Source organism: Equus przewalskii, chromosome 28 (genome assembly GCF_037783145.1).
Source record: "Equus przewalskii isolate Varuska chromosome 28, EquPr2, whole genome shotgun sequence".
NCBI classification, from domain to species: Eukaryota; Metazoa; Chordata; class Mammalia; order Perissodactyla; family Equidae; genus Equus; species Equus przewalskii.
Window position 1 is genome coordinate 35,647,016 of NC_091858.1, and position 26,702 is coordinate 35,673,717.

At 38.9% G+C, this 26,702-nt stretch overlaps 1 protein-coding gene across 2 annotated transcripts in view; it reads left to right on the plus strand.

The window, feature by feature from the left end:
* CSMD1 (CUB and Sushi multiple domains 1) overlaps positions 1 to 26,702 on the plus strand; it is a 1,831,060-nt gene that overhangs the window by 1,249,530 nt on the left and 554,828 nt on the right. For both annotated transcript variants that reach the window (XM_070598372.1, XM_070598373.1), the window contains exon 8: positions 15,713 to 15,800. In XM_070598372.1, the coding sequence (XP_070454473.1) occupies positions 15,713 to 15,800 (88 nt within the window). The remainder of the gene's footprint in view (positions 1 to 15,712; positions 15,801 to 26,702) is intronic.

Genomic DNA, 26,702 nt, shown 5'->3' on the forward strand with positions numbered 1-26,702 from the left:
GAACATTTCCCCCAAAGACTTCTCTCTCATTCTATGGCCAGTGTTAAGTCCCAAGCACACTCCTCAACAGCTGATAACAGAAATAAAATAGCTTTGATTATCTTAGATATACTCCTGAAGATTTCCCCCTCAGATTTTGGAGAAACAAGGAAAAAAAGGGAATTAATCACCATTGGGTAAGTGATCAAACAGTATGTGCCTTAAATCAGGATTTGACCCAGACGGTCTAATGAAGCAGAGTAGTTATTACATCTGTTATTTTTTTAGTTAATAAAGCGGTTTGGAGGGTCCCCAAGACCACTCTCAGGTTCAATAAGTCACTGGAAGGACTCACAGAACACAGAAAAGCCATTATACTCATGGTTACAGTTTAATACAGCAAATGGATACAGACTAAAGTCAAAGAAGTCAAGGGACTCACAGGGCAGAGTCCAGGAGCGACCTGGAGCAATCTTCCAGTTGTTTTCTCCCAGTGGAGTTGTGCAACAGCACTTCTCCAAGCAATGATGTGTGACAACGTGCTTGGAGTATTGCCAACCAGGAAAGCTCACCAAGCCTTGGTGTCCAGGGCTTTGATTAGAGTCAGTCATAGGCATAACTGATCATCCACGTGGCTTCCCTCAGTCTGCAGCCACGTGGCCCAATGCTCCCACCATGAATCGGATTGTTAGCATAGACCCTCTGCCTTGTCCCAAGGCCCCTAGATATACAAAGACACTCTATTAGACAGGACATTCCAAAGACTTAGGGTGTACCTCCCAGGAACAGGTCAAGGATCAAACTTTTAATATGTAGGTGGGGACAACCCAGACTTGCTGACTTTCACTGCACTGGTGATAACGCCAGGTGAAAACGATTTACGGACGTTTTAAATAAAGGTTATGTTTATTTTTTCGTATTTCATACTGAACCCTCTTGAAATGGAACAATTCAATTATTCATATTTTAAATACTTTCAGATAAGCATATCTGGTTTCTTCTCTGTTCTTGTGGTCTTTACCACATTGTATTCTAAAATGTGTAGCTGATTACACGCTGTCCCTCAAGTGGATACTTGAGAAATAGTATCTGGTGATTATATAGCAATGCAATATACAATTGCTGGAAAGATAGTAAATACTTTGCATGACAGTTTCATTTTTAACTTGAGTAATTTAACGTTTTCAGATTTATATACAATATTTTTACATCTTAACTTTGGAAAGTATACGCCTTTAACATTTATCTCTTAAATTAGGAAATATCAATATATCTTTACAGAATTAAAATGGCTATTTAAATGGCTAAAATGAAATATGATTTTTGTGTGAATGTAACAATCAGTACTATTCCCTACTATTTTTTGATTCCGTTGCATTTGTTTTTGACTTCTGAATTGGGAACAGGCTTGTAATTTACATATGCCAGATTTTATTTGTGTCATATGGGGAAAAAGCAGCCATTCACCGCTGTGTCTCATCTAGTTTACACACTTGTCAGTCTGAAGGAAAATATGCCATTCCTGGTGATACCTTTCACACAGGGCATCTCTGAGTCCTTCCACCTCCGGGATCTGCAGACTACATATTATAAACATACTTTTAGATGTTTTTTTCATTGTCATTGTATTATACTCAATGTAGCCTTTTTAAGTTGTGTTTTGTTTGAGTTTTATGAGTAAAAGAGTGTTCATTATATATTACTTTCATGAATTTATTAGTCTGTAATTTCTTCAGTGATAGAAAGAGCAAAATTGGAAAAAAAGACGTCAGCAATTATTAACTAAATTAGTGATGGGACGCAACAGGGCACAGAGTTTAAAACTAAAAGTACCAGATAACAGGATTTTCACTAAGTAAGGAGAGCTCTCAAGTTTGAAAGCACCCACTTTTCCAAGTGTTTTTTTTTTAAAGTGGAATTTTTACTTCTGAAATGATAATTATAAAGGGTGAATTTACCCATGGTTATAGAGTCAGTGTTCTGTGTGTGTGTGTGTATGTGTGTGCGTGCACACACGCGTGTGCAATTTGTAACTTCGGGGTTCCTGAGGTGCAGTTTAGAAGTGCAGGAAGGGAGCTCTCCAGGAGCATTTCCTTTGTTGGTCTATCACAGACAAAGCCAGGTTATCTTTAGAGCAGGGAGAATTCCAGTTTTAAAGATAGATGAAGTGTTTCAGGTCACTTGTTTGCTTGTCAGTGCCTAAGGCAGAATAATCCCAATTGACTTCAGGATAAATCCTTTTGAGAGTTCTTTATTTACTCAAGCGCTACACCTAGAACACTTTCTTTGAACAGCTAAATTCCTTTCCTCCATGTGACGACTTCCATCTTTCATTATTTGACCTGAACTCAACTTGCTAAAATCACCAGTGATGCCAAACCAATGGATATGTTTTAATCTTCTGTTTACTTCGCTTTTTAACGTAGTTTCAAATTGCTCACAGTGCTTTTCATCTTGAAGAATTCTTTTATCTCAGCTCCCCTGACACTGCACCCTGCCTCTCCGTCTGCTCCTTCTCAGCTGCTTTGCTCTTTTATCTGCCTATTCTTGACCTCGAAATGTTCAATCCACTCCAGACTCAGCTGTGGGATGGCTCCTGTTCTTTCTCAAGTCAGTCATCAGCTAATCTATATCGTTTTCCTACTGAGTGCCAGTCCTTGTACAGATTCTGGGGATGGAACAGGGAACAAGACAGACAAATCTCTGCCACCAAGGGGCTTGTGTTATATAGGAAGGGTCCCAAATCAGTAACTAATATAACTTCTGATGGTGTTAAGTGCTGTCAGGAAGATAAAATAGAGCACTGGAAGATAAAATAGAGAAGTGTGTGGAGAGGCTGCTAATTTAGCTAGGGTGCTCATGGAAGGCTTCCATGGGGAGTGACATTTGGGCTGCTCTCTATATGCTGAGAAGAAGGCAATAATCTGAAGATGTAGCTGATGGGTATTTCAGGCAGGAGGAACAGCACATGCCAAGAAACGTGCTTGGGTGGTTCAAGGGTGGGATAGAGTGTTCCAGTCTCATTCTGGATCACACCAACGATTCCCGTGATCTTAAATATCACCTATATGATAATGGACCCCATGTTTCTGTAATAGATCACCTCTCCCCAGCCAGACACAGATATCCAAGAGACTGGTTCATGTGTCCACGTAGCTGTCTATTGGCGTCTGCAATATCACAGATTAAAAATGGGATGCTTCCCTTCTGGTCTTAATCAATTCCCCTCTTGCATTCCCCACCTCAGTAAATGATAATTTTCTTTCTTTAGTTGCTTCAGACACATAACTCCATTTTCCTCAATCCTTATGACCAAACCAATCACAGAATCTTTGCCATTTTATCTCCAACACAATGAAAATCTGTCAGCTGCTCTCCATCTCCGGGTCCCTATGCCCCTCCAAGCGACCACCGTCTTTTGTCTGGGCTACGTCGACAGTATCTCCCCCCCGTCTGCATCTGTGTTTGACCTTCTCCAGCCCAGTCCTAGGAGGAGCCAGAGCAAAGGATGTAACATAAATCGGACCTTCTCGCCCAAGCACCTGCAGTGGTTCCCATTCGGTTCCTACTTCCTCTCAAGCTCAGTGATGTGTGCAATTTAGCCTTTTTTCAGTTCGGTGACTGCTCCAAAGGCTTTCCATCCTGAGGAGCTTGGCTTTTGCTGTTTACTTGTCAGGGGACTATTGTGTTCACTCTGCCCTCAGTTTATTCCCACGCAGCCTTTAAACTTTAGCTTACATGTCTTTTCCCTTCAGAGGCCAACCCTGACCCCCTTCCGAAATCTAAATCTCATGCTCCCTTTACTCTATCTGTTGCTCCGCAATGGTATTCTGTTCTTTTCTTCATAGCCCCTATTCCAATTTATAACAACACATATTGCTTCAGGTTTTTGTTGTTTGGTGTTTTCTCCACCAGGTCTCCTTGTTAAGTCCCTCAGGAGCTAACCCAGAGCCACTGTGCCCTGGCGTTCAGTCAATATGTTGCTGAATGGATGCTGAATAACTAAATGGAATTGGCCACAATTAATTTGCTATTTCTATTTTCAAGTGTTATTCCTGTGGTGATTTTGATTACTCTAACATATCAGAAAAACAGTCACTTAAATTGTTTTCTTCTTGTGAATAAAAATGCCTAGTCTGTTCAAAAAATATATTAACATCTCTTGCCGGCTTTTAAGCATAACACAATAACACTATAGCAAACAAGTACAAATACTGTGAAAACAAAATTTCAAATCCACTTACTTCTAAGTTGAAATGCATGATTTTCTGTACAACTGGTTTTGTTTGAATTATGAGATTCTAAATTTGGTGTTTCTAAATGACAATTCTAAAGTTACAGCTCTCAGCTTTTGCTTACACTATATAAGTAATCTTTCTATTTTTACTTTATGAAAAGTGCATGTTGCTTTCAATATAATGTTATTTTACTGGTATTCTTTCTGTGTCTATCCTGGGGTATTTTCCATTTCCCTAACCTTTTATAAAGTAAACTTGTGTGTTATAACATCCCTCGATGAAATTTCCCTGAGGATAAGAATCATAGAGACAGACTCATGGAATATTGGAGTTGAGAGCAAATACTGAAATAATTTAGCCCGAGGTGTTTACAGGAGAAAAAGGAGAGGAGAAAATACTTACAGTAATATTCTCTTTATTGAGCAATGCTAGGCTAGTGGCATACACTGAGTCATTAAATCTTCACAGTAATGTTGCATGGTAGATATTTCAGAGGAGAAAATGCAGTCTCATAAAGGTTGAACAACAAGCTTGCCCAGGTCCTGCAGCCATTAGAAGCGTCTGTTTAATCCCAGTTCTGCCAATGACTTTACCCTTCTGGACTTCAGTCTCCAGAACTGAAAAATAAAGGACTTGGACTGTATCCTTTAATTTTTTTTATCACTGAGTTTCTGTGATGTTTCTAACGCAAGCCTTCTATTTCATTTTTCAGTTTATATCCTATAATAAAGATCCCTAATTACTTTTCCTTATTTATCAGGAACTATGATTTGTCCTTTCAGTGTGAAAGATGTCCCCAAATTAGCTTAAATGCTAACCTTTTCTCCATCTACCAAAGTTTGATTTTGTAAGGAAACATAAAAATGTTGATTAAGCGTACTCCATGGTAGGTACCATTAAAAACAATGAAAAATCCAATCTAAAGGTCAAAGAAAATATTTCATAATAATTATATTTGATTATATATATATGGTTCATATTTTATGTTTTAAACTTTAACTCTACGTAACTAAACAGACACACACACACACATAATGAAGGAGAACATATCTGAAAGTCGTGTGGAATGCGTAAATGGAAAAATGTATAAGAAGGAAGTAAGACTCTGCTTCTCATTAAGAATTTCATTCTAAGAGTCTTTGTGGTTTGACTTTGAACTCTACCTAACCTGGGATGTCCGTGTTTCTCGGGACAAGTCCCCCTTTATAAGCAGTTTCTCCTGGCTCTGTGCACACTTCGTATCCATTCTGACCTCCGCGCCTTTGCTCAGCTGCTCCCTCACCTGGGGTGCCCGCCTCTCCAGCAGCCCCTCCACTCCTCTCTGCAGAGCCAGCTTCATCCATCCCTCAGGCACTCCTGACCTTCAAGCAAAGGTTCGAATTCTTTTTTCTCTTTCCTTTACTCTTCCCTCCTTCCTTCCTTCATTCTCTCCCTTTTCATCTTTTCCTTCTGATCATCCCTCCTTTTCTCCTTTCTTTCTTCTTTTTTCCCTTTCTTTTATTATTTTCTAAAAGACTATTTTCCATAGCAATTTTAGGTTCACAACAAAATTGAGGGGAAGGTACAGACATTTCTCATATACTCCCTGCCCCACACACGTGCAGCCTCCCCCATTATCAACATCCCCACCAGATAATACATTTGTTGCAGTCAATGAACCCACATTGACACATCATTGTCACCCAGAGTCCACAGTTTACATTAGGTTTCATTCTTCGGGTTGAACATTCTGTGGCTTTGGACAAATATATAATGATGTGTATCCACCGTTACAGTAACATACAGAGAATTTTCACTTTCCTAAAAATTCTCTGTGCGCCACCTATTCACTCTTTCCTCCTCCCATCCCTGGCAGCCACTGGCCTTTTTACTGCCTCCATAGTTTTGCCTTTTCCAGAATGTCATATAGTTAGAATCACACTACTGGTATGTGGCCTTTTCAGAGTGGCTTCTTTCACTCAGCAATATGCATTTAAGGTTCCTCCATATCTTTTCATGGCTTTTATTTCTTTTTATCACTGAAAAGTATTTTATTGTCTGGATGGACCACAGTTTATCCTTTTACCTACTGAAGGATATCTCAGTTGTTTCCAAGTTTTGGCTGTTAGGAATAAAAACTACTATAAACATTCGTGTGTAGGTTTTTGTGTGGACATAAGTTTTCAGCTCCTTTGGGTAAATACCAAGGAGTCTCATTGCTACATCCCATTGTAAGAGTATGTTTAGTTTTGTAAGAAACCGCCCAACTTTCATCCAAAATGCCCATACAATCTTGTCTTCCCACCGTCAGTGAGGGAGCATTTTCCTGTCGCTCCGCATCCTCCCCAGCATCTGATGTTGTTAGTGTTCAGGATTTTGGCCACCTTTTTTAATTTATAATAGCTTTAAAAAAGCAAACTAAGATTCTTTTAGTTAACAGAATCACTTAAAGAAACGAGTGTTCTTGTGAGGACACACATACCCTCAAACTGAGAAGTCACGAGTAAGTTGGCTCTAGAGACTGGTGACTTTCTTAGTGTTCCCCTCAAGAGCTAAGATGTGATCTACAGACGTGTGTGGGCTTCTTTCTGCAAGGTTGCTCCATCCTTCTCTAGGTACCAGCAAGTGTGAGCGCCCACCCCTCTGTGTAGAGCTGCTCTCTCTCGAAGCTTCTGTCACTCCTACTCATCTTTGAGCTTGCTATAACACCCAATGCCTGCAGTCTCCCTCATGGCATCCTTTCAGTCACAGCTTTCATGACTTACTGCCTCCTATCTTTTGTACATCATAACTAACGATCTCAAAAAGTTAAATATTAAGGGCCCAGATGAATTTTTAAAATTCAAATCCATAGTTGTGTTCATGGAAGCATGGCCTGATTTGGGCCAGGTGCTCACCTTGGCCCACTCTCGTGGACAAGGAAGGTGAGTAAGGTCATGGCTGTACGTTGTTCATGGAAGTTTCCCAGAGAAAGATGTGTGGGCTAGAAGACATGGAGAGCGAGATCTTTGCTTCACTGTTACATATTTTTTTATCTTCAAGGAAAGAACCTAATTTCATTGTAGAGCGTTACAATAAGACAAAAGATAATAATAATAAAAAATACCACCACCGCTTAAACTTACACGCACGACTTAATATCACCCTTAAGTTATAATGGTAGACATTTGATGACTAGGGTGTTGTGTAAGTCAGCAAATTAAGTTAGGTACTAAGGGAGTATATGCATCAACCTTTCCATTCTTTTTTCTATTTTACTTTTACAAAAACAACTCTGTATCACATACTCTGTTTTATAATCTGCTTTTTATCACATGGACCTTTAGGATCATTTACATGGGCATTAACACCTGAAGTATAATGTTGATAAGTTCAAATATGTGTGAAGTGCAAATAAGTTTTGTACATTTTTAAAAACCTTTTGTGCCTAAACGAATATTTTCTCCTTGAAAGCTCCTATCTTGGCTGAGAGTGAAAAAAAGTGAATTAATGGAGTAAGAATATATGGGCTTGAAATCAGAAGCCCTGATGTACTTATCAGCTAAATCAATAGGATATGCTAACGAACCCCCAAACTCCACTTTCCTCGTTTCTCAAACAGGACAAATAATCATTCCCTTACAGAGATTTTGTAAGGGCTAAATTAGGTAATATACGTAAGAGTGCCTGCCACATACAGCACATGCCATGATTCCCCCTCCTTGATTATGTTAATATCTTGTAACTCCTTACACAAGTTAAGTTTTACACATATTTGTAGAAATAAATAGAATATTTATTAATATTAGATTCTTACCCTTTCATAATTACAGATTTATAACATATGATGATTAGAAACAGAAGAAAAGCAATCTGATACGTTCAGTGGAGACCACGTAAATAAAAATCATAGCATGACTTTAAGTAATCTCCAGAGTCTTTTCAGTGACTTTTAATATCTGTGAACTCAGGACTACTGGAAGTGATATGCCATTATTTCTTTAAGGAGATGTAGCTTCATAATTTATAATTTATAAAATAGAAGCATATGCACATGTTATATCATTGTGTGCTAATTATTACCCCTCGCAGGTATCTTGCAGCTATTGTAGTAAATCTTGCAGTATTTTCAAAATGGACATCAACATGCTGCAAGAAATGTTTTTATAAAACTCACAAACTCAGTGCCCTTTCTTGATTACTCATTTGCAAAATGTCTGACTGATACACAGAGTGAAATTACACATGCAAATATTCTGAGAAAATGAGAATTTTAGGAGTGACCAAATCAATTTGATTTATTGATATATTAATCATAGTGTTAAGGTTTTTGAGGGAGGAGTAATATGGATACTCTTGCTGGGATAAAACCTTTTGCAAATCAAAAAGGGGAAATGTATTAAAAAGTAGGTATTGCTTTTCATTTCAGTGACGAAAGACTGAGTCTATCAAATGTTGAAGGAACAAATGTCAGTGTTGACTTATTTCAGACTGATCGTAGCAGAGAAGTCTGAAGTCTACAGTAACGCCCAAGCACACATACCTAGAGTGGCGTGTCTGTCATCTAAAGGTCATCAACAGAGTGGAGAGATTGCCACTAAGGAATTTCAACCAGAAAGTGTTCTCTATAACAATGTTCCTGATTGTTATGCAGCTAGAAACATATGTCACCTCTCGGAAGGCTTGAAGTGGTTAGAATTAATCTCAAGGTTGATCCGTGTCTTCAGGTCTCTAAAGAAAAAAGTATCAACAATAAAAGTATGCTATAAGAAACCACAGGAGCAATTTCACCCAAAAGTATGAGTTTATTTAAATGGCTCTTATTTGGATTATTTATTCCAAAGGTATGCAAACTGGATTTTAACTCAAGAAAATGGCATCATACATGAAGATTTAATATGCAAGCCAACCCATAGTTCTAGTGCCTGGAGGTGGCTTATGGCCTCATGTGGAATGAATCTGGTCTTTTCGCTGCAGGAAAATTGCCGCCAGATTATACTTGAACTAAAGACTCATGGGTTGAACCACATGGCTTCCCATGGGTATGTTTGATTCGGAATATAGACGGAACACCTTTTACCTTCACTTTTTGGTGCTCAGTGTCTTTTTTATTATAAAAGAAATTTTATTATTAAGAAATTTTAAAAAATTATGTCTTCAAAGCCTCACTTTAATTGACAAAGTTTTAATATAAAATATCTCATTAGCACATTGCAGCAAGTGTAGAGAAAGGAACCTGGATTTTGGAATCAATTGGGTCATAACTCTAGCTTCAGTTTTCTTTCCTATAAAATGGGTTTAATATTATCACCTCATGGAAAGGTGATATAGATTCAATGTAAGACCATATGTAAGTGACACTTGAAGTTTCTAGCAAATATTGTATGTTTAATTTTATGTCTTCATTGTTATTCTTAGTTAGCACTTCATTTCTAATTAATTCTGATTATTTCACTAATGTAAATCTTGCCTCCACAAATTTGTTCGTCTATCATCTCCGTTATCACAGAAGTAGTTGTTTATACTTCTTTTGTGTTCATTGTTTCCCTCGCTGTAGCACTAGTCCAGCTGTATAGTTTGCTCCAAATAAATTCATGTTGGGTTTTAATTGACAGTCACAAGACATGTCCTCAAAGAGCAGGATAATTTGTTGGGAGAAGTATATTCCTTACTGCTCTGCATACCCCATACAAATCTCATGAGGATGTAATGAGATATTGTGAATCAACATGCTTTGAAAAAGTCATTTAAATATATGAACATGAATATAATTTGCACATTTTAAATCAAAATTTATTAAAGTCATTTACAAACTGTCTAATTTATATCTGTCTATCCACTTGCATAATTTTGCATCTTGCTTTCGTGTTAGTTAATGATGGGTGATGAATCTACCTATTGAACATTTCCAGTTCTGATTTTCATCTCCAAGGTTTTGACTAAAGTTTAAGATATTTATTAATATCTATGACATGCATCCTGTGAGATTTGAAAAGATATAATTCAACAAAATTAGAGTTAAAATGATATTAAGTCCGGTAATTCCTCTCTTGAAAATGTCTCTTTGAGGCACTTGGAATCCTGCATGAGGCAGATTGATCTCACTCTTTCTAACTTTGAAGCTAAAGTGTTCAGAGAAATTAATTGCTCATGATGCTGATGGAATAGATAGTTGGGATTTATGGAGCTTATTGTTTACTTGTACATAACCTGTTTGTCACTGTGTTTTTTTCCGTCATTATCTTATTACAAGGAAATCTCTGTTTCAGAAAATCAGCCATATTTTACATTTAGTCTTTCATCACTTTTCTGTTATCTTCTGCCATCTGCAACCCATTCAGGCTTGTCTAATCCATTCTGTGTCCTCACAGAATTCCAATTAAGTACTCTTTCTTGAATCGATAAGCAACTTCAACCTTGTCTTTAAAAAGGACCCAGGGCTGCCTGGTGCTGTAGTGGTTGAGTTCGTGTGCTCCACTTCGGCAGCCCAGGGTTTGCAGGTTCGTCCTGCGGCCAACCTACACAACACTCATCAGGCCACACTGTGGTGGCATCCCACATATAAAATTGAGGAACATTGGCACAGATGTTAGCTCAGTGACAATCTTCCTCAAGGAAAAAGAGGAAGATTGGCAACAGATGTCAGCCCAGGACCAATCTTCCTCTCTCTCTCTCTCTCTCACACACACGCAGACACACAGAAAAGATCCAGAGTGTTTTGATATGACTTGGATGGGTACCTCCAATCTCTCCTATTTCTTTTTATTACTATTCCATGTGAGAAAAATAGAAAAGACGAAATAGAAGTAGACCTTTCTAAGCCTTTATATTGTGTTTTAGACCAGTTTTGTACTGTAGAATAATGAAAGAACCATACTAGAGTAGAGGACTTCTTTTTTTTTAGTGCTTTTTGATGGGGAAGATTGGCCCTGAGCTAACATCTGTGCCAATCTTCCTCTTTTTTTTTTCCTCCCTAAAGCCCCAGTACATAGTTGGATATTCTAGTTGTAGGTCATTCTAGTTCTTCCATGTGGAACATTGCCACAGCACAGCTTGATAATCGGTGTGTAGGTCCACACCCAGGATCTGAACCGACAAACCCCAGGCTGCTGAAGCAGAGCATGCAAACCCAACCACTCGGCCACGGGGCCAGCCCCCAGGAGTAGACTACTTCTGACAAAAACAGTGACAGCCATTCATCTTGATTTGGCAGAGAAATCACTATTCTGCTTGAGGGGATATAGGAGACTTCTAACTGGTGATGGCAGAAAAAAATATGGTGAAAGTAATGTCCTGCATTGGAGTTTGAGATTATTAAAACTAGAATCTATTTAGGAAATAAATTTTAGAGACTTTAGAAGCCCACTGCTTACTGATTGAGAACCCTGCCCTGGCATGTGATACAGACTATGAAACTATGAGGTTGGGGAAAAAAGTAGTAGAACTGTCAGATTGATGAAAGTTGATGTGCTAGTAGGTCACAGATTTAGGACTTGTTGGAATACACACACGCACACAGTGGTAAGATACAAAAAACTTACCATTTTTACCATTTTTATGTATTTTAACCATTTTTAACTATACAGTTTTGTGGCATTAAGTGCATTCACATTGTCGTGCATCTATCATCACCATCCATCCGGAAAAATTTCATCTTCCCCTACTGAAACTCTATGCCTGTGAAACAATAATTCCCCAGGCTTTTCTCTGCCAGCTTCAGGTGACCACGATTCTACTTTCTGGCTCTGTAGAGAACATGTAATTGTAGCCTGTTTTTTGGTGTTGTTGTTGTTTGGTTTGTTTTTTAAATCCATTCTGCCAATCTATGTCTTTTGATTGGGGAGCATATTAGTGTGTTAGAGCCGCCATAACAAAGTGCCACACACTGGCTGGCTTAGACTACAGAAATTTATTTTCTCACAATTCTGGAGGCTGGAAATCTGATACCAAGGATTTGGTGGGGTTATTCTTCTGAGGCCTCTCTCCTTAGCTTGTTGATGGCTGTATTCTCCCTGTGTCTTCCCTTGGTCTTCCACCTATATGTGTCTGTGTCCTAGTCTCCTCTTCTTACAAGGTCAGCCGCCATATTGGATTGGGGCTCACCCTAATGACTTCATTTTAACTCAATCACCCCTTCAAAGACCCTGTCTCCAAATGCATATTCAGAGGTACTGCAGGGTTAGGGCTCCAGCATAATAATTTTGGGGGGACACAGTTCAGCCTATACATGGAGCTGATTCCATTGCCATTTAAAGGAATTACTGATAGGGAAGCACTCATTTTTACCATTTTGTTTTCTTCTGTATGTCTTATAGCTTTTTTGTACCTCATTTCCACCATTATTATCTCTCTTTGTGTTTAGGTGATTTTTTGTAGTGACATAGGGTGGTTCCCTTCTCGTTTCCTTTTGTGTATATTCCATAGATATTTTCTTTGTGGTTGCCATGGAGATTATACATAAGATCCTAAAGTTATGACAATATATCTTAAATTGAGACCGACTTAACTTAAATAACATACAAAAAGTTTCCTCCTTTATAACCCCATCCCCTACTTTGAGCTATTGATGTCATAAATTACATCTCCATATGTTGTGTACTTATTAATGTAGATTTATAATTACTTTTATGCATTTGTCTTTTAAATGATGTAGAAATCATCTTTCAGCCCTTAAATATTTTTCCCCATCGCCTTCTGGCCTTCAAGGTTTCTACTGAGAAATCTACTGAGAGTTTTATTGGGGATCTCTTGTTTGTGAGGAGTTACTTTGCACTTTCTGTTTTCCAGATTCTTTCTTTGTCTGTGTCTTTCAACAGTTTGATTATGTGTCTCATTGTGGGTCCCCTCGAGTTTCTTGGAGTGCGTTGAGCTCCTTGGATTTGTATATCTATGTCTTTCCTTAAATTTAAGAAGCATTCAGACATTATTTATTTAAATTCAAATTTAAGACAGTTGCTTTGAAGTGTTGGTCGAGTAAGTCCAACACATGTTTCTTCAGGGACTATTTCTGGAGGTTAATTTTACTTCTTTGAATAGGCCATCTTTGCCTATTTTTGTATGCCTTTTGATCTTTGTTATAAATTGGAGGTTTGAAAGAAACAGCCATCTCTCCCAGTCTCTGCAGAGTGGTGCAGATAACCTTTATTAGTTAGTGGACTGCTGAGCCTTGAGACCAGAATGACGTGAAAACTTAGGTCTTCGCAGGTCTTTCCTGGGCCTGTGTCCTGCCTGGGTCTGTGTGTGTGCTTCCCCACCCCCAAGCTGCTTTAAAATATCTTAATTTCTTCAAGAGACTCACTTGAGCTTCTTCTCAGGGTCTTGGATGTTTTATTGCATTCCTCTGCCTATATTTTCTTGTCCCAGGTCCCCACGTGGCTGAGTCCCTCTGCAATTTCTAAACGCAGCAGTGTGTGCCATTGCCTTCCATGGCTCCAGCTGTCATTCCCATCTGAGCTCCAAGTCAGGAAAAACAAAAACTAGTCTCTCAAGCAGCCCGCAGGCCAGAACATTGTAAACAATTTTCTCTTTGCTCCTCCATCCTCAGGGAGGGAATCAGGAATTAGGCCACTTATTCTCGACTGCATTGTGCCATGTTGGGGAAGGTGTAAGGGGCAAGTAAAAATCCCATGAAATTTCCTACCATTGTGAATGTGGCTTTTCCTTCATCGGGCATTTACTTGGTTGCTGCAGATCTTTGACTAGTTTCCAGAGCTCCTAAAAATTATTTTAGTCCATCTGTAGTTTTTTTTTTTTTTTTGGTGTTTCCATAGAGAAATGAGGGACTGGGGCTTTCTGTTCCACCATCTTATTATCATTGCCCAATTAGCTGAATTACTTTAAAATGATATTGAGAAAGTTAAATATTTAGGAAAGAAAATTTTAGAGTCTAATCCATTTCTCACACTGTATAGCAAATTACTTTTTAGATGATTTAAAAATAACAAAAACTTGTGAGAAATATAGATGAATCAATTTGGAATGAAGAAGTAAGTGTTTCCTAACAATAAATTCATTAAATATATTCTAGTAAGATTTGAAGTTAGTGAAAGGTTATATCCATATCCCAATTCCATCCTAATTTAGCAATGAAAAATAAATCTTGCTATAATTATTGGTGCTTTCTTGTGCAAACTTTTAATAATATGCTTAAGGAGTTCAATATCTACCCAGACAAATACTTTTTCTTCTTATGGAATCATCTAAAGTATGTGAAAATATATATTTGTAAGCATGTTTTCAGCTGCATCTATTTAAATGAGCTTAAACTGTAGGAAACATATGAACTATCCAACAGGATATTCAAAGACACAGTAGGTTTCTGAGTTGGTCAATTTTCTGGCTTAACCATGATATTGAGTGTCCTGGTTCTTGTTATATTTCTTCTATTCCATCCATGCTGTTGCCTCCATCCTTTGAGTGTTGCAAGATGGTACCAACAGTTCCAAGCTCAAAATCCAGACACAGTAAGATCCAGACTAAAAACTAGATGGTCTCTATTAGCTCAATGAATGTCTTCCCAGAAGAACTTCTACAGACATACCCTCATGTCTTGTTGAACTGAATCGGGCCACAAGCCTACTGTTGAACAATTTTTTTTAAAGATTGGCACCTGAACTAACAACTTTTGCCAATCTATTTTTTTTTCTTTCTGCTTTTTCTCCCCAAATCCCCCCAGTACATAGTTGTATATTTTAGTTGTGGGTCCTTCTAGTTGTGGCATGTGGGACGCCGCTTCAACATGGCCAGATGAGTGGCCCCACATCCCCGCCCAAGATCCGAACCAGTGAAACCCTAGGCCACCACGTGAACTTAACCACTCGGCCACAGGGCTGGCCCCTAAACAAATTTCTGGAAAAAAAGAGGGAACTCCCTTGGTTGACTTAAAAAAAATTAGATAGAATGGAATGGATGTTGGAGTGGGAACTACTCTATCCACTAAGCAAATGCGTCCTTTAAAAACTATTCTGTGATTGTACAACATTTCAACAGGAGGAAAGGCTCTTCATGGAACAGATTCGGGAAATAAATCAGCACATCTGTACAAGAAGACTGGCACTTTTTTTAGTTCAGTGATAAACCTGTTCAATGTTTAAAATCTAACAGATGATTTTATTTAAAATATCTCTTGGATAGATCTTAATAGATGACATCTCCATTGTAATCGGTGGTGAATGAATGAGGGCTTTCTCTTGTATAAACATAGGCCATGCTACGCTTTTCTCCCATCATTCTACTAATTGTAATCTGTCATAAAGTTGATCATAATAAGTAAGCTTTTTAAATTAAATTTTGATCTCTTCAATAGAAGAAGGGTTCGAACCAAAGAACATTGGCATACTTTCACTGGCTAAGAAGTCTTTGCTTTTCAGAAATAAGAATAAAGATTTATTTTAATGTACCTAAACTGTCTTCTTTCTTAAAGAAATCACATTTTAAGTCATCATAATTTAAGAAGCAAATCTGCCTGAATAAATTGATTCTCTGGCTATTCCTGCAAAAGTCACACAAGATTATAATAACGTTTCTCTCTATTATAGTGAGTCAAGGAGGTGTTGCTTTGGTTTCCGACATGTGTCCAGATCCTGGGGTTCCAGAAAACGGCAGAAGGACAGGTTCCGACTTCAGGTAGGAGATAAAGTAATTATTTGAAATGCTTGTGATTGTCTAACACATATATAATTTCAGCTGGTCATTTTTAACTCTTTTGTCCTTTTGATTTGAAGATACAGCTTCTCAATTTTATGCAGCTAGATTATTTGTAGAAATCTAAAACATATTGTGCTGAAAAATTCCAGATTCTCTAGAGTTGATGCCTTTCACTGTATGAGCCAATAATAAAAATTTAACTCCAGGGCTTTTTTTTTTTTCCTGTTTTTAATCATTTCCATATTCTAATGCATTTTGGTTAATGTTTAAAAAAATAGATGGGGCAAAAACTTAACTATAGCCTCATAATTACTTCATTAGATAAAGCTTTATAATGATGAATGTAAATGGCAGTCAATACAATTATTTCAGAAAATGTTATGATTCTTTTTACTAGGATCGTGATGAGCTAGAGACTGCCTTCCAGTTGTTACATTATGAATGTAGGAGTGATTATAACAGTGCTGTTTCTTTGGATTTTTACAGTCCTTTCAATTAGTTCAAGAAACGACATTTGCCAATTTACCAGATGGACACTCATGTTAGGAATAAGCTGCAAAATAAAAATAAAAATAAGAATGAGCAAGAAATGTGTTTTTCCTTCTTATAATCTCACCATTTTTGAGAGAGAAACAACAAAGATATGTGTAGAGAGCTTAGGCTGCTAAAATGAGCTGCAAATTGAAAGAAAGTAGTGATACTATTGGGGGAAGAAGAAAGAGGGTTACTCAGTGAAACTAGAGCAGCAACAGTAATGTGGAAAAGGGTAGAGAAAGAATGAAATTCTCTGTAGGATGGCTGGAATGACGACAGTAAAATGATACCTTGTTTTACACGAAAAGGAAACAGAAGTGCAGATGTGATCCTGAAATACTTTTCACTCCCTAGTAGTGTCTGTCGTGGTTCAAATGGAGTAGGAAGTCGAAATGCTTGTAAGTTAAATATCACCAATTTGGGGTACACATTAGGGAGTTAACATTTTAGGTCAAGTTCCTTTGAAGCAGAGTCTGAGAAGGGGATTCTCATTCAAGTGATTTTTTTGAAAAGTGCTCTGTGGAGAAGGAGAATGGAGAAAGCAGGATAGGGCCAGAATGGAAAGCTATCAGGAGGGTGATTCTAACTGGAGATTATTCTTGTTGGAGTTATGAGGAGAAAGAGCATATAAGGAAAGAAACAGGCGACTGAGCTATTTGCTATGCTGCAACTAAATTAAAATTTAGGGTCATCTCTATTGCTTGTCCGGGACTGTGCAGAGATGATGGGTATCAGATGTGGAAGATCTATTTGTTGTTTGACTTCCTCCACTCAAGTGACGGGAGAATCCATGTGTGTTCCAGTGCAAACTGGTAGATCACAGCCATGTAAAGAAACCTCATTACCATTTAGTGAAATGACCTGGGGATGTGCCCAGCATATAACAAACTCACTATGAATGTTGGTGTTTTAAACAGAGGGAGGATATTCTTAACTGTTGAAAGTCCTTTCGAGACTGTTTTTAATGAAAGGCAATTCAGTTCTTTCTAAATTCTTATAATCAAAACTAATGACTAACGTATAATCCAAACTAATGACCAACATTGTCACGATGAGTGGATGGAATTCATTTGTACTTAGCACTGTAATTATATGTAATTTGGCACTGTTTTTCTTTGAAAAGAGCTCACTTTATTAAGTTGGTAAAATATTCCTCATCTGATTTTATTTATACTATGATTCTTGTTTCTTTGGAAATCTTTTTTTCCATAGGCAATCTAAACATTAATTCCAGTGTTATCTGTAAAGAATTCTAAATACAAGAAGCCTAAAATGCAAAGCTTTCTTATTTGAATTCAGATCAATTTGGGGACAGTTTTCCTCACCATTGATCACCCTCTAAAAGACAAACTACATTCATTAGAACTGAATATTTATGAAAAGATTGATGGAAAGATTCAGATACCAATATACAAGGAATGGGGCTGGAGTACGGACAGATGGGTCCTGGCATCTATTATTCATCTGTTTGCTGTGCTGGCAGGATATGTACCCCATGTACAGGCGGATATAATTATCCCCCGTTTTGCAAATATAGCTGTTGAAGTTCAGAATGTTAACATGACAAGATAGTGTATCTTGTCATGGTTAGAGCTGGGATTTGAAACTGTGTCTTATTCTCCTCAAAGCCCCTGTTGACCTAAATGATTTGTAATAAGGAAAATTATAATGGCTAAATTTTTTCACACATATTATGCAGGCCCACTGGATAGGGACATGCAGTTTGTGTCCATCGCAAAGTAGCCATGTGAGGAGTTAAGATATGGCTGAAATCCAGCCTTGAACCCAGCGTTCCAAGCCATGCACCTTAGCACGGGGTTACTCCTGCTCATCAGAGGGGAAACCTTGTTCTAATTTATTACTGTGAGAGGAGGTCACATCTGATTTGCACAAAGGATTATAGACTAGCAACAGCGGTACTACACACTGCCGGATGTGATGGGGTTTTTATATATTACAAAAATATTATACGTTATATATATTTCTGAAAATATATCTATTTTATATATATTGTCATGTGTTATAGGTTATCTGTATATTATTATTTATATATATTTCGCAGCTTGAGGTCTATCCTTTAAAAAATTCTGTATCTAGCACAACAAGAAGGACCTACAATTAGAATATACAACTATGTACTGGGAGGGGGGCTTTGGGGAGAAGAAGAAGAGAAAACAGAACAGGAAGATTGGCAACAGACGTTAGCTTAGGTGCCAATAAAAAAAAAATTCTGTATCACATTTAATAGATACTGAAATTGAATTGGGGCCTCCCTGATTTCTCTAAAACTTGGCCTTCTCATCTGCTTCCATAGCCTTCTCTTCTCTTTCATATGTGCCCCTCTCACCAAACGTCAGGACGGAACCCCAGTTAACAACATCCTGGATTTGTATAAGCTGCAGTATCCATTCTAAAATTCCTTCCTCTTCAGAGTGTCCACTGCTGCCCTCCGTGTTCTGTCCTTCTGCTTTAAATTCTTAGTCATATTCTTAGCTGAGTATGGTTTGCCCTCCTGCCACACCTACACTGCCCATGACACCTATTCTCAGTTAACATATGTTCCACAAGTGACGTAGGGCCAGGTGAATACAAAAGCAGATGAGGAGCTCAGACAGAAAATTGAGGAGTTCTGACAATATTCCATGGTTCTCCCAAGGATTTATTTTTCGTGAAACAGAATGTATCCTAATCATCTCTGCCCTCCCCCACCCCCACAGTTCGCTTCTATTGTAGGACAATTAGTCTCTACTCCCACCTTACTTCATCCTGTTATTTAAACTTTTCCAATCACCTTTGTGTTTATGCCACATATTTATGTTTCCACCACCTTTGAATCATCTTGCAATGATACAAACATACATTTATGTGAGATTTATGTTTCTATCATGTTAGATTATGAGGTCTTGATTTTATTTGTTACTGTGCCCAACACATGGCAGATACGTTTTTCTGTTGAATTGGATTAAATTGAAACTAACAAGCCTGTCCCTCAGAATATACGATCACAGCCTCATTAGTCCCCTGCTAAACTAATTAAGTTAACCCCCACTGGCCACAGAACAGATTATCAACTTTTCTTAAAACATGACCTATGCTCAAAAGGGAGTTTGGGCATTGGAAGACTGATAGTTCTGACATAAAAACTAAATATTTAATTTACATTATTGATATTTATAGATCACCATTCAAGCTAATAACTTTTGTTCCTGTGTCTTAGCACATTTCTCTCCAAGGATCTCACATAAATACACTTTATGCAGTTAAGGGATGTTCAAATGGAATTATGTCTCATCAGATGGAAGGAAAAACTGGGGTACATAAAGAAAAATTGCATAATCAATGGGAAGTGGAAAAAATCCATAACCCAAGTCTCTTGATAAACTGCTGCTCATTTCTACTCATTTCCGCATTCAACTCTCTTCCTTTAATAGTCATAAATTGATACTCTTATTTATACCTATTAAAATGCTGCAGCAAGCTTTAGTTTTTCCATTGGTCAGTTTCAGTGACATCAGAGCCTCCTGCCTCGTTACAGGAAAATACGAAGAATTGCACTTCCAAATAGCATATAAACCAGGAAATAGATTTGGTGTTCTTTTCCTTAAGAATTGCTTTTTTATTAAGTTCTTTCATTGACTTATTTTTCAAATGATAGAGGCATGAGGGAAACACAGGCAAATTGTAAGCCACTGCAGATTCTATTTTTTTGGTGTTCAAGGGCATCAATGAGATAACGTTGTCTTGTCAATGGATGGAGAGAATAGTGGAGAGAGATCTGGGGGATTCTCCTCATTTCTATCCTGTACATCCACCTATTTTCTTAGTTTGTTGGATTATTTTTCTTATTTTCTATTTTTTTTTCACTTGCTGTAGTGAAAAATTCAATTATACGTTAAGTTGGAGCAGAGATATAAACTATTGGTATCACATTTAAATCAGCTTTCCCTTTAGTTCTTCTGTATTTCTATGATTCCACTTATTTATTTATGTTCTCCATAGGTTGGTATCTTCCATCCTTTCAACGCTGCTCAGAGATATTTCGTGATATGTTGAGCATAGATGACCCAGGTCTTCTCAGGCCCCAACCTTCACCTCCTTCGGGTCTTTGCCCAACACCTCTTCCTCTCCATGTTCTCTGAAATGGCTTTTCATTCACCTCCCCTCACTACTCTATGCTTTCCTTCAACTTCCTTGCACTCACCAGCACCCAAAATCATATATGTGTCTATGTTTACACTTTTAATTTAATACACAGAATGAGAAGAGCGTTAGCTCTGTAAAGAATAGACTTGGTTTCCTTCATTATTATATTCCCAGTGCCTAGCCCAGTCTCTGGATCACAGCAAGTGTTCAGCAAATGTTTGCTAAATCATTTATTTTTATTTTTATATAAGGAATGCATTTATATTTACATATTGTACGGCAAGGATAAATGTTGACTCAACATGCAGAATTTTGATTTACAGATAAATTTTTAGGAATATAATTATTCCAAAGAAGACAGCAATTATTTATTTCCTCCATATTCTGGATTAGGCACTGAGTCCCTACTGTTTGCTAGATAGTTTATATACATGATTGCTAATCTTTATAAGAAGAAGAAAATACAGATATCATCATTAAGAAATTATTGAAATATTCAGCCTGCTCTTTCTCATCAGATTAAAAAAAAATCAGTTTACTAGTAAAAGGAACCAAGTTCTGTGGATCTAATGTATGACATGATGACTGTAGTTAATAATACTGTTTTTTATACCTAAAAGTTGTTGAGAGAGTAGATCTTAAAAGTTCTCACCAGGCAAAAAAGGTAACAAAGTGAGGTGATGTATGTGTCAGCTAACTTTATTGTGTTGATCATTTCACAACATACACATGTACCAAATCATCATATTGTGCACCTTAAATTTACAACATGTTATCTGTCAATTGTGTCTCAACAAAGCTGGAAAAAAAGTGAATGAAAACAAGTTAACATTTTGTAAAAAGTTAGAAATTAAATACATATTTGGGATTTTGTTAATGAGCAAAATTTTAAAAACACTCAAGCTAGGATTTTTGTTGGAAAAATTTCCCCTTCTTATGACATAATCTTTTTTGCACTCCATGTTCCTGAGAGGAATAGTCAAAGAACTGTCTTTTATTTTTTGAAACCCAAGCATTATCTTATTTCTTGAAGCAGGCTTGGGTCTATAAATGATTTCTTTACTACTCTCCTGCACTCAGGGCAAAACAAGATGAAGGAGGGCAGTCTGGGACTGACCACTCCTTCTTCGTTCTCCACATCAACAAAGCAACATCCTGCATTTGAATTCGCAACAGCAAAGCCCCTGAGGTGCTCCAAAGGGCTTTTTGACTTTGAAAAACATTTGAGAGACAGTTCATGTTTCTATGCCCATTGCTGGATGCAGACATGTCATTTTCTTTATAAGATTCACTGTTACTTAGAAACAGAAGTAATCTAGGAAAAATATTTGCCAATGGTTACTCTTTTTTTTCAGAGAACATGGCTGTGTTTTTAAGAACTACTTAAAGAACTACGATAACCAGTATTTTCCTGTTCACACTCTTTGAACCCGTATGTCCCTTTGGAAAAGGGTACACTGTGAATGCTTCAGATCTCATTTATTTGGCCAAAACTGTTTCCAATAAAGAATCCACTAAGTAGAACTCGTGGACCGTTCTCCCTCTCTCTTCCAGTCTTTTCAATATTTGCAATAGTAAAATTAATTTTTTCATCAAATTATAATATCCCTTTAAATAGTTTACTGGGAGAATGGGTCGTTATTAGTTAAGCATACACTAATTTGTCAGTTTCAAAATGCGAGAGATAATTGATGGCTGTGTTAGCCTACTTTATCACAATCATCAGAAGTGGCTTTTGGGGGACTATCTGGATATCCATGCCCTTTAAAATGACCTTCTGTCATACGGTTTATTTCTCTGTTTCTTGATGTCCTCATCTGTGAAGGAATGGGTTGAAATGGAAGACTTGATTTCTGAGGTCCATTGGATCTATAAAACTCCGTGTCTCTCAGTCGTGTTTTTGTCATAGTCTGTTTTAGAATATGATTCTTCAAAACTTCTGTGATGTTATTCAGGGCCACCAACAACCTCTGAAGCTTAGGGAAGCGTGCGACATGATCATACGACATGGAAAAGAGTTGCCAACTTTAAGAACACATTAATGCAGTCAGCATTATGTAATTAACCTAAGTGTCTATTTGGGGCCCATTCTTCCTACTCCCCAACGTTCCCAATTTCTTTAAAAACTTCAGGATCTCAGATTATTTGCTTCTTTGCCCACTGTACCTCCACTAAATATACACTGAAGGACAGAACGGAAGGAGAGTTAGTGTTTGTTGATCTCTGCTAGAAGGAGAGCACTCTGATTATCCTCACAGCACTCAATCTTGCCATCAGGCACACTACCCCTCAAAGATTCTGGTTTAGTTTGACAGGAAGATGGCCAGGGCATTAGGATGGTTTTCAAATTTCTAATTGAGATAAAATAGATAATGACTAAAATTTACCATCTTAACCATTTTTAAGTGTACAGCTCAGTGGCATTAAGTACATTCACAGTGGTTGAAACCATCACCACCATCCATCTCCAGAACTCTTTCATTTTCCAAAACTGCAACTCAAATCTATAAAGCAGTAACTTCTCATTCTCCCCTCCCTGCATCTCCTAGCAGCCACCATTCTGCTTTCTGTCTCCATGAATTTGATCACTCTAGGTAAATCAGTAATAGGATTTTCATAAGCACCATATGGGATTCTAATGTGCAAACAAGATGGACAACCACCGGACTGCCTGGTTTATGTCATCCACAATAAGATATTAGAGACAGGTGGGTCTAATACTCAGCAGGGCTTACATGTGGAAACAGGTGTTTGGTATCACAAAAATTGTGTGATGAAATGTTGGAAACCTCATCTTTAAAAGCCTCTTCTGGTATCTTTTGTCTTTTATGACTTCTATATGTCTGCAGAAGCCAGAGGAAATAAGGGTTGCCATTTTGGTTCCCCACTGTAAAATCATTCCCAGCCTTGGCCTCCATCAAATAGCATTCTGAGGAAAAATAATAAAGAAGTAAATCCTGTTTCAGCTTCCATGGGCAGGAATCCCAGAGATCCCATGATGGAATACTAATGGGAATCAGAACCAGAGGTAAACTTGAATCTTGAAGAAAATATACAGGGGCCACTGAGCTTTCTAGAATGTCTAGGTATTATCAAACTTGCTATCAGAAGATCACGAGAGAAGGATTACTGAACACTGCCTACTTATGACTGACTTATGGATATTGGGCATAGAGATAAGTACAGGAATCTCGCTGGTATAGCTCGTAACATTATTATAGATACCTTCCTATTATTTATACACACTTTCAATCAGATATCTAGTCTATTTTTTAAATGTATTGAAATCATTCATTTAAATGATAAAATACTGCTTCTGCAAAAGTTTGAAGGAATACTGTTCATGACAGATGTATGTGATGCAGGGGAGATGGAGAGGGCATTGCAGATTCCTCCTGATAATTACAATCCCTTTAGACTAGAGCAGTGGTTTGCTGTCTCTTAGTTCCAGCTCAGTTGGGCTATCCCCCTGCCCTCAGCAATAATATCCACACACCGCTGCAAAGGATGTAGCCACACGCTGGGATGGGTAAATAGGAGAGGCACCCCACTCCCAGAACGGCAATTTAGAATCTCTGGGTGGTGGCACGTGACAATTGAAAGGGTTCCTCTCAATTCTGATACACTTGACCCTTGCTGAGAATTGCTGGTTTAAAGACCTTTTACGTTTCTGTCTTTATATTCTAGGGGTATCAGAGAGGGCAGCTTGTTAGGTAGATTTTAGATTTGATGAGGATCTATTTAAAATCAATCCGACCACTTTTCCCATCAACAGCGTAAACATTCTTTTAGCCCTAAGTTTGATCAGGAGCGCTCCCTAAGCTTCCTGTTTGTAAAAGTGGGAAGGAAGAGGAGGAAAGGAGAAAGACAGCTGGACAGGCACGTTGAAAGATCAGGAAACTGAGGATTTGTCAGCTTTGAGCTTACTGATGCCATCTACAGTTTTGATGCGTGTTTTTAAATTCATCCCTTAGCTGTCTTTATGGAGCTGGACTTTTGCTAGGTGTTCAGCAGGTACTCAGAACCAGCACTACTCTTGCGGTAAGCAGACAGTGCCCCTTAAGGTGGTGAGCCATGCCTGCTCTCCAAGTGAAGCTGCCACGGGCTTGGTGTTGCGGGGTTCTAGAGATCAGCACTTTTGCTTTCAGATTCCCTGCTCTGCTGAAACGGGGCTGCCTCTGGGAGGCAAAGGGCAGCTAACAAGCTCGTCCCATTACATCTTCTGGTGTAGAGACCATTGCTCAGATCTTTTGCTCAGAGCAAATTTTGACAATAGATGAGAGGAAAGAAGCAGGGGGGAGGGACCACCTCGCAGGATTGGAAGGCTGGTGCAGGTCAGGGGTCATTAATGAAAACACAGCTGTAAGCCATGGCAATCCCACACCTGTGTTTCTTTGCTTTGTAGAGTTTGTTCCCAAAGGAAGGAGGAAACGAAAACAAATCGCTACCTGAGGCCACGTGTAGATGGGTTCAGGAACAGAGGCAACACATTCATCATTCATCTACTTATCAATTCACTGGCTTCCTTAACCAAAAGGGGTCGAGCCCTCAGGAACTGGGCTGGGCTGTTGGGATATAATGGCAAACAAAAGCACAAAACAACAGGGAGAGGATTCTCTATTGTAGACAGAGTGTCCAGAAAGGCTCTGGGGAGACGGCGTCACAGCTGAGATGTGACGGGTGACAAGGATCCAGCTATGTACAAGTGGGGCAGGGGCTGTCCTGGCAGAGGAAAGCGTGTGTGCAGACCCTGAGGTGGGAGCACCTTCCCCACCTCTCTTGCCTAGAGGTGAAAACAAACATCAAGGGCTGCATCTAAATGAAGTCATAGCAAGCACAGGGACCAGCAACTACGTAACCATACAGGGCGAGCCGTGAGATACCCGTGTGTCCATCTGTCCTGGTGTGTCCACGGTTTCTCTCTCCATCCCTGGGGCGGTTTTAGCATCACTGCCTGAGTCACCTTCCTTTCTGCTCCCCCAGGATACCTGATTTTCTGCTTTTCTCTGATTGTTTTGGTCCTTCTGACATTGTTAAAGGTGTTATGTAATGGAAGACTATTTCTAGGAATGACCCAGGATTAATACAAGATAGCGAAGAAGGAACTGTAATAAGATGTGGTCTTGTTGAGTTGAAGTAGGGCAGATGATAAAGAGAGGAGGTAAGCAGAGAAATAGAGAAAGCCTCTGTAGAGTGACAAGAAGCATGAATGGGGACCACCGTTCTTGGCCGCGGGACCTGACAATACAGGAAGAAGAACACGGACTCGTCTTCTAGCTCAGCTGCATTTCATTGACAGCTATTTACACAGCCAGGTTACCTCGTGAGAATCACTTCTCTAGGTCTTGGGGCTTGCACTAGAAGTTGATCCTCTGATCAGAGTTTCCTGCTTTATTTGGGATTCCCTAGAAATCAGCTCAAGGAATGAAGTTTTAGGGGCAGTTCCAGGGAAGCAGGAATGAGGGAAGACGAGTAAGGCAGGAAGGCAGGGATGGCAAATAGGAGAAGCCACACCGGGCGTCATAACCAGCCCACTGGGTGGCCTAGTCTCTCGGGGCCTTTGGACAGCCTGGGTGCGGTGCTGGCACCTCCATGTTCATGATCACCCCTCTCAGCCCCAGCGTCCCACGGGTCAAGGTCTGCCCCCACAGTGCATCTACTTCCCCACAGTTTCAGGCAGCTGCTGCAGAACCCAGAGCCCCGGCAAGCTTGGTCCAGCCAGCATGCGGGTGAGGCGGCTCCATTCTGTCAGTCGATATCCTGTAGGGCTCCCAGACTCATGGCTGCAGTCGGCAGCAGCACCTGGGATGGGGCTTCATGACCATAGGAAGAGAGCAAGCTATTCGAGAAAACAAGGCAGGGGGACAGATGGGGAGATGGGGAGGGGAGACGTGCAAATGAATTCCAGAACATCCTTGTGTGCTGAGCACCTGCTGTCCTTCCGTCAGCTTCAATACAGGGGCGATTGGAGTCTTCATACCTTTACAATGACTCTAATCTTACTCCTGGATCTGATAGTTTATGACCACTGTGTGTATGTGTGCGTGTGTGTGTGTACACTCATCTGTGAGAGAAACGCTGTGATAATATGATCATCTCTGGAGACTTCTTTTTGATACTGACGGACAGGAGTGTTTTCCTCTCCCGGGCCCGCTCCTCTGTTGCTGTTATTATTCTATCAGGCTTGGATTACCCTTCTCAGGC